Raw genomic sequence first — 12,060 nt, 5'->3', positions numbered from 1 at the left:
GCAGCTGTTGAAGTTTGCAGGGATCAAATGCATGTAGTGGTCACAGAACAGGGATTCAAACTCACCTTTCAGGTTTTCTTTTAAAGCTCTGAACTCTTCAGCATCACCTTCACTGTAACCCAAAACCCAAAGAATTTTCTTAGAAGTGGAAAAAGACATCCACAATCTGCAAATTCAAGAAGGTTTTGTGTTTACTTTTGGATGATGTCAGCCAGGGAGAAGACAGAAGTATCATTCCCTTCCAGACTGTCAGTGTCTCTGTGATGACGAACCTCCACGGACTTTACCTCTTCCTCTTGTTCCCTGTAATATATAGTGTTTTTTTCCTGGTAAAACTGAAAAGGATATGAGCTCACGTGGAAAATTACTTCTTGAATATCAAATCAGCATATACATCGGTTCAGACTTGAGTTGTCTATGCTACTGTCACTGGACTGATTTTCAAAACAGAACTATATATTGTCTGGAACTACACTATTGTTGAGAATTCATTACATGGAAAAAGAAAATTCAGAATTTCCTAAATAAACAAAGATTATTGGGATATATGTCACAAATATGAGACTCAAACTCAGGTGGAAAACCAAAGGTGAGCTTACAGCCTAACAGTGGCGGGTCATGCATTTGGTACCTGGGCCTTCAGTGGGAACTTATTCGACTCAATCCAATTCTTAATATCACCACTACAACATTACAATAATAGAAACCATCAATACTATCAAAAAAAAAGCAAAATAACATGGTGTGGTATTACAGAGAGAGTGAGAGTGAGTATTGAGGGTGAATACCATTATTACTAAAGCAAGAAACCCAGTTAAGACAGCTCCGAACCTCTACACTACAACAACTGTACCGTGTACATCATCTGGAGCAGTTCAGAATCAATATTTATTAAATAACATGACAAAAACAAAAACTTTTACTAAAAAACATCATACATCTCAAATGTATTAATAGTTAAATTGAATTTAATTGAAATGAGCTTTCTTGGCATGAATCAAAAAATAGTTTTGCTCTCACCATCCAATCAGAGGATGGACAAATGCTGATGACACTGTGCATAATGAGGCTAAATTGAAATTTGATTGATTAAAGAAACAGTTCCGATGCTATACAGTTTAAGTTACATGGGCCTTCACTACTGATTTTGAAGACTTTTGGCAGCTTGGATTAACCATGGAAACACATAGAGACTGAAACAACTGGACAATCTTACATCCACATACATGTACTAGAAGTAGCGCAGCCAAAAGAAACACTAAGAAATGAAAAGAATAGTCTATTGGTAATAAATTAATACAATTTCATGAAACAAATATTAGAATTAAGGTTGTAAATCTAGGTCAGTGTTTCTGATGATGTTTAGGCCAGCAGAGAAGGCATTGCTGGCCCTGACGGCCCATCACTGCGACCTGGCATTAATAAATACAACATGTATTTTCTAAAGCCACAAACCTCCACAAGTTCAGTGGGAACTTTGAAAATGACATGAAAACACACAAGCTCAATGACATAATAATCAAACTTAGCATAGCTGTAATTCAATGCCAACCTGAAGCTGATAAGGTCTGTGTAGACGAGGGGGGGCAGGAAGAAGGTAAGAACCAGTTTCCAGACCTCAGTAGACCTCTCCATGTCTCCCCACCAAATCTGAGACAACAAAGACTACAACAAACAGAACAGCACCATCATATTATCAAACGAAGAGAATATTAAAATATTTAAAAAGAACCTGTAGTGTTGAAGTGTGTTTCCATTGGCCACAATATGAGAGCACAAAGAGAGGTGTCTGACCTAGGACTACTATTAAAAGAAACATTTTCCAGTCTGTTAACCATAGATTTAAACAGGAAGACAGCATGTTTACCTGAACACCATCATGGCTGAAGAACAGACGAGCATCCGCTGAAGTAGCCATCTGCAGACATGTAGCCCCACCCCATACTGGTGACCTCCTAATGAGGAGAGTGAAGGAGCGACTCTCACTGTTCTGGTAACACTCACTGAACACATCTGAACACAAAGAATATACACTGATATCATTAAATTAATATTAGTATTCTGGAGAAAATGGTCTCAACATTTAGACAGTTTGGTAGTTGATCATTATTACAAAGTAACCTGTTGATTACACTCTGTGATTACATCCTGCTGAACACTGACGCAGCAATTGCCTGAGAAAATCCATACAGTCACAGCACGGCAGCAGATGCAGCATTCTGAAGCATTCGTGATTACTTCTGGGGATTTTAATCATGCAACTTTGGACTCTACTTTGGCTGCTTTCCACCAGGTCCTGAACTGTCCCACAAGGAACAACAGGGCAATTGACTTACTGTATGTTACTGCCAGGAATGCATACAGAGTCACCCCTTCTCCACACTTTGGAAGTCAGATCACAACTAGGTCCATCTACAGCCACGGTACACCGCCCCCCAGTATAAAAGCAGTCTGCTGCAACATGCTCAAGAAGTAGTACCCAGAGATGGTGGACACCCTGAGAGATTGCTTTGAAGCCATGACCTGGGATGTGCTGATGGTTCCACATGGTGAAGGCAATAAGGGGCTGAAACACTTAGTACGTTTACATGCACAGCTTCGTTGAGCTACAACTGCAGCTTAACTAAGCTGTTTATAGGGACTGTTGTCTTTGTCCCAGGTTACAGGGACAAGGTTGTAATTGAATTATTGTTGAAATCATGTTGCCTCCACTTCAGTAGGTTGTAATATGCACTCTTTCAGCTTATTAACCTACATTGTGACAGACCACAATAATAGTCAATAGCGAGCTACCAGGTCATCAACCCAGAGGTAAACTGGCACAACAACAGACAATGTTGTAAATTTGTACATAGTGTACATTCTGTCCACTGTACTACTTGTGCAGATAAGATGCATGATGTTCAACTTCCGGGCCAGATTTATTCTACTGGTTTACCAGCCTAAAATCCCCCTACCCTCACTGTAGCCAACTCTCCCTTTCTCACTTCCCTAAATGAGCCCCCCACCCCCAACCCACCCACCCTTCTCACAGCAAACTCCCAGAATAACTGTGGGCCAGGTCAGGGGGGAGCTGTGGTACAGGACAGCAGCAGGCCCTGACAAGGCAGGTCCAGGGATGCTCAAGACCCCCACAGCTGAAGTGAGGGAGCCATAACAACATATCTTCAACCTAAGCCTTCATCTAAAAAGAGTGCCCACCTTCTGGAAAACATCAGCATTGTTCCAGCTCCAAAAAAGAACTGACCCAGCAAGCTGCATGACCACTGACCAGTGACACTCCATCACACCTGATGAAGACACTGGAGCAGCTCTTCCCCCACCTCCTCACAACCAAAATTCAACATTCTCAGGGCTCACTGCAGTTTGGCTCTCAGGCGGATGTTGGCATCGAGGATGCTATCCTGTACCTCCTACATTGAGACCACTCACACTTGGATAACGGAAGTGGCAAAGTAAGTACAAAAACAATAAAGTACTCACTTCTGTTTTCCCTTCTTTCATCTAAACTTAAAAGTTCTACCATCAAACCACTTCTCAAAAACCCAGCTTGGACCTGGAAGTCCCCGCCAACTGATGACCCATTTTCAACTACCCATTTCTTTCTAAAGTGCTGGTAAAACGCTGTCACTACACAGTCAGGTTTCTGCTCCATCCACAGTGCAGAAACTGACCTGGTCAGGGCAATAAATGACCTCTTGATGGCAGTGGATGCTGGCTCTCCTTCTTTACTCATTCCCCTTTACCTAAGCACAGTTTCTGATACCATGGATCACTACATCCTCCCACCATGGAATCTTTTTCCATGGCTATGCTGATGGCACACAACTCTACATCAAGACTGACTGATCTTGACAGTAGCATTTCACATATGTAAAGAACAGAGCAGCTTGTTTTTTGACTCACCATGTGCGAGGTTCTCAAACGTCTGTGCCAGTTCTTTCATGGCCAGTTTGCTCTCAGTCTCACTCTCAAGTTTGGAAAGCTCCCTTAGCATCTTACAGGCACCCAGAGCACTCAGGACCGACTCTCCTGCCTTATCACAAAACACACACAGCCGATCAGTGATCCATATTCCAAATAAAAGCAAATGTGGTATCTGCCTATAAGAAGTCTCACCATCTCCCAGAAGTAAATGGCCATTTCAGAGCGGTTCTGAAGGACAGCCCAGATGAACAGGGCTGACCAGGGTGAGAGGCAGCGCTGCTCTCGGTACAAACACTCCCCCAGCAACATCTTATTGACTTGCTGAAGGTAAGACAGGAATTACTGGTCATTTTATACGTAAGTCAGAGATTATGTATGGTGGTCCTGAATTGCTTTTTATTCTATATTTTTTCTCAAATGGAGTAGACTGTAATCGTGTTTCTTTACGTGACATTTTCACTGACCTTCAGAGCCCTCCTGGTGCTGGTTGTACTGTCCAGGCCTAGCGGTCCATAGTAGAATGGCTGACACACATCACCCAACAGGTCCCACAGCAAGCGGGATACCTGCGTCGTTATCAGATAGTTCACTACTACTGTACATACAGTGTAAAGTCAAACTTCTACAATTACTTGAGACTTTTGACCCTTATGTTTTTTTTAATGGAACATATTTTTTCTCCTGACAGGCAGACCTGTACTGTAGTTGTGGTTGAGATGCTACACTATAAAGACCACAAAAGTATTTCATGAGGTTTACCAGTACTTATTAGTATACCCAAGTTGGTAGCAGAACGTAAATGTATACTAAATAAGCCAGCTAAAACTCTGTCTTATATTTTTCTTTTTACTCTGCCACTGTCACCTCCTCTTTATATATCTTACCTCATACAGGCTTAGTTCTTTTGCAGATGCAGGTCCATTTAGTGCACTCTGTGTACTCTTCAGTACTGGAGAGCCAGCATCCTGGTTTGGTGAAGTTCCAGTGAGGCTCTGCCTCTCACTCAGACGCCTCTGAAGAAGGAGGTAGGCAAGTGAGCTGTCGGGCAGTGAGCGGTAAAGGTCCTCCAAGCGCCGATGTGTCAGGTAATCCAGGATATTAAGGCCATTCTCGCAGAAGAGGCGCACAAACTGAGGTTTGTCGTTGACCAGTGCGTCAGTCATGGAGTCTTCCAGGTCTTCATACTGGGACAATATCATCAAAGAATCATTACACACTCATCAGCATTAATTCATGATTACACACACATACAAAGAATAACATGTAGGAAGTGGGATTTGGCCAAGGTCCACAGGAACCCCAAAATGTCCAAACAAAATAGGGCAGATGAGGCACAAAGATGATCTGGCAGAAGATTTGGTACATAGTGGCTGGTATGTATGTTAGTTGTAAACAGTGGATTGGTATCACGTGTGTTTCTTGAAGCAGCCACTTTGTAGGAAAAAGGCTATGTTTGTAGTCACATTCTTAGAGACTACATATGTGCATGTATAAGGGCAGATGTAGTAAACTAAGCTGCCTACAGCTTTTTCTCCTAGCTCACAGGAAGCTGGACTCATAATCATACAGCAGTGACTTGGAGAATAAGGTAAATAGTAGAATATAATTCAGTATGCAATACTAGAAATGAATGCCATGTACTACATACTCACAGGCTCAACAACTGTAAAACAGTACGGCTGAGCAATGTTTTAAATAGATTCAGTGTGTTGTGGCCCGTTAGGGGATAAATGTATTTTAAGAACTATATCATTAACATAAAGTGCAAACTGACACATTGTGAATTTGATCATTTTGGCATTAGAGTGTCATCTTTCTCCCTCTCATACGACACATAAACAGTCAGAGTACAGCACTTGTATTTGATTAGTCATCATTTGGTGTTTGTGTTTCAGTACTGCTATAAAATCATGACAAATGTACAGGATTTCAGTGAACTGTCACCATGCCCACTTAAACTGTGGCACATGCCCCAAAAGATTTTTGCCATATGTACAATATGGAGGTATTATCATATCATAATATATAGTATACAGATATCCTTCAATTTGTGTTATAGATCATACCTCAAAACTCACACATGCCTTTTTCCTTTCCAGTTGTGTTTTTTTCCATAAATTGCTGGTACACAGGCACAGCAAAAATGTGTGAAAATTAAATCTAATTACTTAAACACACTTAACTGTTTGGAGTCAAAAAACAAACAAACAAAAAAAAAACAATCTGCAGTAACATGCAAGATTTCAAATAATATTCCAAGGCACACTGTAAGATTTGTGTAAAAATAAAATGCCTTTATTACTCCACACTTAACTGTATTTGAGAAATATACACTGAGTGTGCTTTGCAGTGTAGTTGGCTAGTAGCAGCTATCCTGCATTTAGCTGGTTTAGCCTTTTCCTATATAGGCAAGTAAATAACTGACAGCATAAATACTTGACATGAATATTTCTAAATAAATATACAGTACATATCCAAATATATTGTGGGAATTACTGACCTACAAAAACTGATTTAAAGAAGCTTCATTATAATCCCCATTAAATCTTAAAAAAGCCGTATGTGGCAGTTTTTTATGAGTTTGACCTGTTTTCTCCAAACATCTAAAGTGACTGCTTTTAAGCCCATATTATAAATATTGCAGTAATAAAACCCTTCCTCATTGATATTTTGCATGTTACATCCATGCTGATAGTAGTGTAAAGAATGGATTTTCATTTGCCTGACCTTCCACTGAATGTCTCCATTGAAGAGCTCGGTCTTGGCGATGTCCACTCTGTTCCAGGCCACTGCCAGTTTCAGTTCTTCAGTGTACTCGCTGGCTTTACTGGCCATACGTTTACTAGCTTAACACACACACACACACACACACACACACACACACATACAGTGAAAATTTGTTTTAGTACAAAAGAACACTTAAAAAACTACAGCACTTAAACTTAGTCTTTAGGACTTAGCATGGATGGGGTAAAAGATTTTTGATCTACAATCAACAAACATATTTTCATAACCATTTAGGAATTACAACCATTTCAAATGTAGTTTCTCTACTTCCAGAGGTTAAAAAGTAAGTAGACAAACTAAGATTATTATAAATATGAGAACTGTTTTTGAACTTCGATGAAAATTCTTTGCGGTCAAAGATTGCTTGATGTCTGGAAACAATAGACATCACCCAAACAGTGAGTTTCCTCCCTGCAGCTGCCAGGCCTTTCCTGCTGCCACCTTCAGTTCAGTCTTCAGTAACTGACAAACCTGCTCTTTGGGGTTGAGATCAGGGGACCGATTTGGCTGCTGGAAAGCATCCCATTTCTGTACTTTCAAAAGCTCTTTGGTTGCTCTTGCAGTATGGGTCATTATCCATCTGCAATGTTAAGTCCCACTCTGTTGGTTTTTCAGCAATTGGCTGAATCTGGCTGAATTTATCCTATTATTTCTATAACTGTTAAACACTAGTGGCCCAGTTCCACTGGCAGCCATACATACAGTTACAGAAAAACATATTAGACCACCCTTGTTTTCTTCAGTTTCTTGTTCATTTTAATGCCTGCTTGAACTAAAGGTACATTTGTTTGGACAAATGTATAATAATATAATATAATGATAACAACAAAAATAACTCATAAGAGTTTAATTTCAGAGCTGATATCTATCCATTTTCCATGTTTTCTTGATAATAACAAAAATTACTTAAGTTCTTACATCAGTATCTATGGCATTGTACTGACAAAAACAGTGCTTTTAGGCATTCCATGTTTTCTTTTGTGTCTGTTTTAGTCACATGATACACACAGGACTTAGTACTTGATTGCATAACCATTGTTTTTGATGACTTTTGATGGTCTAATCATTTTTTCCGTGACTGCATATGCATACACACTGGCTTTTTTTTTTTTTTTTTTAGATGTCTTCTGCCAAACTCTAATTGAATTTTCCTGTTGTTTACATGCATTAAACAACAATAAGAATTCGGCAGTCATCCACTTTTTTCCATGGTCTTCCAGGCCTTTTAATGTTGCTGAGCACACCAGTGGATTCTTTCTTTTTAGGACTGCATCAAATTGTTGATTTGGCCTCTCCTTTTCTTGGCTGAATGTCGGCCTTCTTCACTGACATTGACACGTCTTTTGACCTCTTATTGAGAATTCTAATGAACTACCAAATGCAAATCCAACATTTGGAACCAACTCCAGACTTTTTATGTGCTTCATTTTGTAAATAAATAAATAAATAAAATGATAATAATAACAATCACAGGCCACAAGGAACAGGCATCATTTGGCCTGACACTGCTTGCAAATCGGTGTCCAACATTGAGCCTCTGAAAATAGAGAGCCTATGTTTAAAATGGTTGTGATTCCTAAACTGATGCAGTGTTTTTTGTTAAGCCTGGTGAATTAAAGCTGTAAGTCCATCATTCAATTACATCTCAATTGCTACATTTCAAATCCATGTGATGATGTACAGAAGAAAAATGACCAAACTTGTGTCACTGTCCAAATACTTATAAACCTGACAGTGTAACACATCTTTGAAGCCCTACAAAAAGAGTAGTGTTGTTAAGTGTTTCTCCAATATATATAAGTGACATACAGATTCATGAACATGTACTGAGTTACACACATCAGACTTACTGAACAGAGTGGAATGCCACTGCCAAAATACGAGACTGACAAGACAACATAAAAATCATGTATCTACATATAGATGTACAAAGTGTTTACCACTAACGAGGGCTTTAAGAAGGACGGTGTCAAAGTCATCAGCACCCTCCTGCTCCCCATGGAAAATGGTGATGAGCTCTTTGTTCTGATAAATGCTCAGAGCCTGGACACACAAGAAAAAGAACTTCTGATCCAGTGGTTTCCTTTTCTGAGACCGTAAGCATTCATAACTAACACTGAGTTTCCAGACCAGTACATTAGAGCAAGACTAGATGTTTGTCCTAAACTCATACAGGAAGAGGATGGCTCAGGTCCGTCTAGGGGGCCTCATTTATCAACTGAATATAGACACATTTTGTTAATGCCGTGCATTATTTTTAGCCATAGAATTCAGTTTATATTTATGTTTTGTCTTGAGAACAACCCTGCAAACATGAATTTTCATCTTGTGGAATGATTCTTGATGGTGTGTCGCTCATAAATGCTTCATCATTATGTGTACTTTCAGTTCCATGAGCAGTTTGGTAACAGAACAAGAGTGTTCTTACAGACGCCACATGTGGTAGCATTATGTTGAACCTCAGGAATTCAGCATGATATGGGTGTGTTTGAAAAACACGTCTGTAACTGAACACATGTAAAATACATTCAGCTGGTATAAATTTGTGATCAAGATAAAGTGTGTCAGAGTAGTTTTCACACACACACTCATACACTCACATTGTCCACTAGGTTCTCCAGCTCAGCTTCAGGACGAAAGTGTTTTTGGACCATATCTCGGACCCTGTCACGGAGCTCTGCATTCAGACCCTCAGAGTCCCTCTCTGTAGGAGAGGTGGGACTGAGGGAAACAGGTGAGAGACTGCCCAGCAGCTCACCGATAAAATCTGCAGCTGGACCAGAACCAGCAAGAACCAGCCAGGGTGTAGCTTTCCTCAGAGAGATGTCTAATCTCTGAGCCCGAGAAAATAGGAACACAATACAAAACACATTTTTATTCACATGGCATGACATGAGGACTCAACACTACTGGCAAAACACACAGCCAACAATGCAACAGGGGAGTGTGTTTCAAATGATCACAGATACCATAGAACATTAACTAAATATCGTAATATATAACATATGACAAACATCATTTAACTGTAGTATAATCTGTGCAGAGTGTTGCTGGTCAGGTTCAGGCACTAAAACCATGCTCATATTACACACACAGTGTGTATGAAGAATCAGTACCACAAATGAAGAGTTCTCAAACTGAAAGTGTATATTTATGAGTGTGTGGGTGTATGTGCGTGTTTTCTCACCGCCAACATATTGCTGCCTCCTGAGATAAGCATACATAGCACTGGAATTTCAATACTGCCACTACCTGTTGTGACAAGCAACAAGTTCAGCAACACAAGTCTGACAAAGCAACCAAGATTAAAAAACATTTAACATCTGTCACTGAGATTATTTCCACTTTCCACAGCCTTTCTTGTGCACTATACTAGTACAGTATTTTCATGTTATATAAATAGGAGAGTGGAGGGAAATCAGTAAGGACTGTCTTCATGACTTTTCCTGGAGGAAAAGTTCATACAAATGAACATTCCTCGACCCTAGGTAGATTCAAGGCACCAACCTTTTGACTGACACCAAAACACGCTAACCAAGTGCACCACAGACACTATCATGTTTGTCTTAAGTAATTTGATAACATAGTGGAGTGTGTGTGTTTGTGTGTGTGTGTGTGTGTGTGTGTATCTCTTTCTTCAGATGTCAATACTTTCTGTCTCTGCAGCAGATTCACCTCAAACAGCAGTGAGTCCTAATCTGCCATCTGAGTGACTATTGCTAACACTGCTGTTCTATCTGTAATGGTTCCGTCACCTATCTGGATAAAGGGGCCTCTGGCAACGTAATGTAATGCATGTGTTACATAATAGTTGTAAGCTGTGTGTCTCTGTCTCACCCCAGATACCAGTTCGCTGATGGGAAATGTAGTCTTCCAGATTAGCCCAAAAAGCTGTTTCTCCCCCACGACGTCCAACACTCCCATCATCCACCAGCAGGAAAGCCTGGCAGTTGTTGTCCAGGCAGGAGGAGTCACGTGATGTGTTCTGGACATAATAGCGAGCAGGAAAGCTTCCCTTCAAACACACAACAGATGATTAGGAGACATTCTTTCCCAAGAAAAGAAGATAATTCTTTGCTCTTATCAGTGGTGGCAACACAGCATTAGACTTTGTTTAAACATCTGAGCCATGTTCGACGAACTTATGGAAAATTTTAACTGAAATGTGTGTGGCTGTTATGTTGTGCCATGGATTACATAACAGAAAAACACTCCATCCATCTATTCATAGCTGCAGTCAGGTAATAGTATGGTGAGTACCTGTGCACTGATAAGCTGCTGTCTGTTGTGCACCATGCCCCACGGTGCCATTCCCACTGCTATCACTTTTTTCTTGCAGAGAGCGGGGGCCCCAGCCTCATAGTCCCTCACAGCCTCACCCACACAGCGGGCCACGCCTTCCCTCAGACCCCCTGTCAAAATCCAGGCTCCTGAGAAAATGGAAGGAGAGAGGCACTGAGATGGTTAGAAATGACCACAAAACCACCTTTGCACTTAGCTTTCAGCTGATACTAAAGCAGACTGTCCATTCAACTCATGACAGATATAATTAAATTATTTATGAATGGCATGAGTTGAATGACATTTATAAATATGTGTGAGTAGTTGATATTTCTGGTGTTGACTTGGAGCATTGGTGGTCTAGTGTATGCATCTGTGTTTGCTTTGAAAACTCTTCAGAACTTTGTACATTTATAAATACTGACTTGGCCTTTACATAAGTTGAAGTAATTGATTAACAATTACTGTGACCCTGCTTTTGAGACATTACGTTATGGTACATTATGTTATGTTACGCTACATTGCGTTATGTTACACTGCATTTTGTTATGTTGCGTTATGTTACGTTACACTATGCTGCGCTACGTTATGCTATGTTACGTTATGTTACTCCTTGTTAGGCCACGCTATGTTATGTTACACTATGTTGTGTTATGCTACATTATGTTATGCTACGTTATGTTGCACTACGTTATGTTGCGCTATGTTATGTTGCGTTACGTTATGTTACACTATGCTGCGCTACGTTATGCTGTGTTACGTTATGTTACACCTCGTTATGCCACGCTACGTTATGTTACACTATGTTATGTTATGCTACATTATGTTGCGCTACGTTATGTTGCACTACATTATGTTGCACTACGTTATGCTGCGCTACATTATGTTGCATTACGTTATGTTACGCCTCGCTATGTTACGCCTCGTTATGCTACGCTACGTTATGTTACACCACGTTATGTTACACCTCGCTATGTTACGCCTCGTTATGTTTCGCTACATATTGCTTTGCTACGTTATGTTTTGCTACATTATGTTATGCCTCGTTATGCTACGCTATGTTAT

General features: G+C 40.2%; 1 protein-coding gene across 1 annotated transcript in view; it reads right to left on the bottom strand.

Moving 5' to 3' along the window:
• The window catches only part of trpm4a (transient receptor potential cation channel, subfamily M, member 4a), a 47,452-nt gene that overhangs the window by 20,932 nt on the left and 14,460 nt on the right, over positions 1-12,060 (bottom strand). Inside the window, exons 5-18 of the mRNA XM_030141507.1 lie at positions 10,975-11,144; positions 10,552-10,729; positions 9,902-9,966; positions 9,315-9,548; positions 8,655-8,757; positions 6,655-6,773; positions 4,812-5,111; positions 4,392-4,493; positions 4,120-4,248; positions 3,907-4,036; positions 1,868-2,013; positions 1,553-1,665; positions 196-303; positions 66-112 (exon numbers count right to left, since the gene is read on the bottom strand). Of these exons, the coding sequence (XP_029997367.1) occupies positions 66-112; positions 196-303; positions 1,553-1,665; positions 1,868-2,013; positions 3,907-4,036; positions 4,120-4,248; positions 4,392-4,493; positions 4,812-5,111; positions 6,655-6,773; positions 8,655-8,757; positions 9,315-9,548; positions 9,902-9,966; positions 10,552-10,729; positions 10,975-11,144 (1,944 nt within the window). The remainder of the gene's footprint in view (positions 1-65; positions 113-195; positions 304-1,552; positions 1,666-1,867; positions 2,014-3,906; positions 4,037-4,119; positions 4,249-4,391; positions 4,494-4,811; positions 5,112-6,654; positions 6,774-8,654; positions 8,758-9,314; positions 9,549-9,901; positions 9,967-10,551; positions 10,730-10,974; positions 11,145-12,060) is intronic.

Source organism: Sphaeramia orbicularis, chromosome 8, assembly GCF_902148855.1.
Source record: "Sphaeramia orbicularis chromosome 8, fSphaOr1.1, whole genome shotgun sequence".
NCBI classification, from domain to species: domain Eukaryota; kingdom Metazoa; phylum Chordata; class Actinopteri; order Kurtiformes; family Apogonidae; genus Sphaeramia; species Sphaeramia orbicularis.
This window is presented reverse-complemented; position numbering and strand designations above follow the sequence as displayed.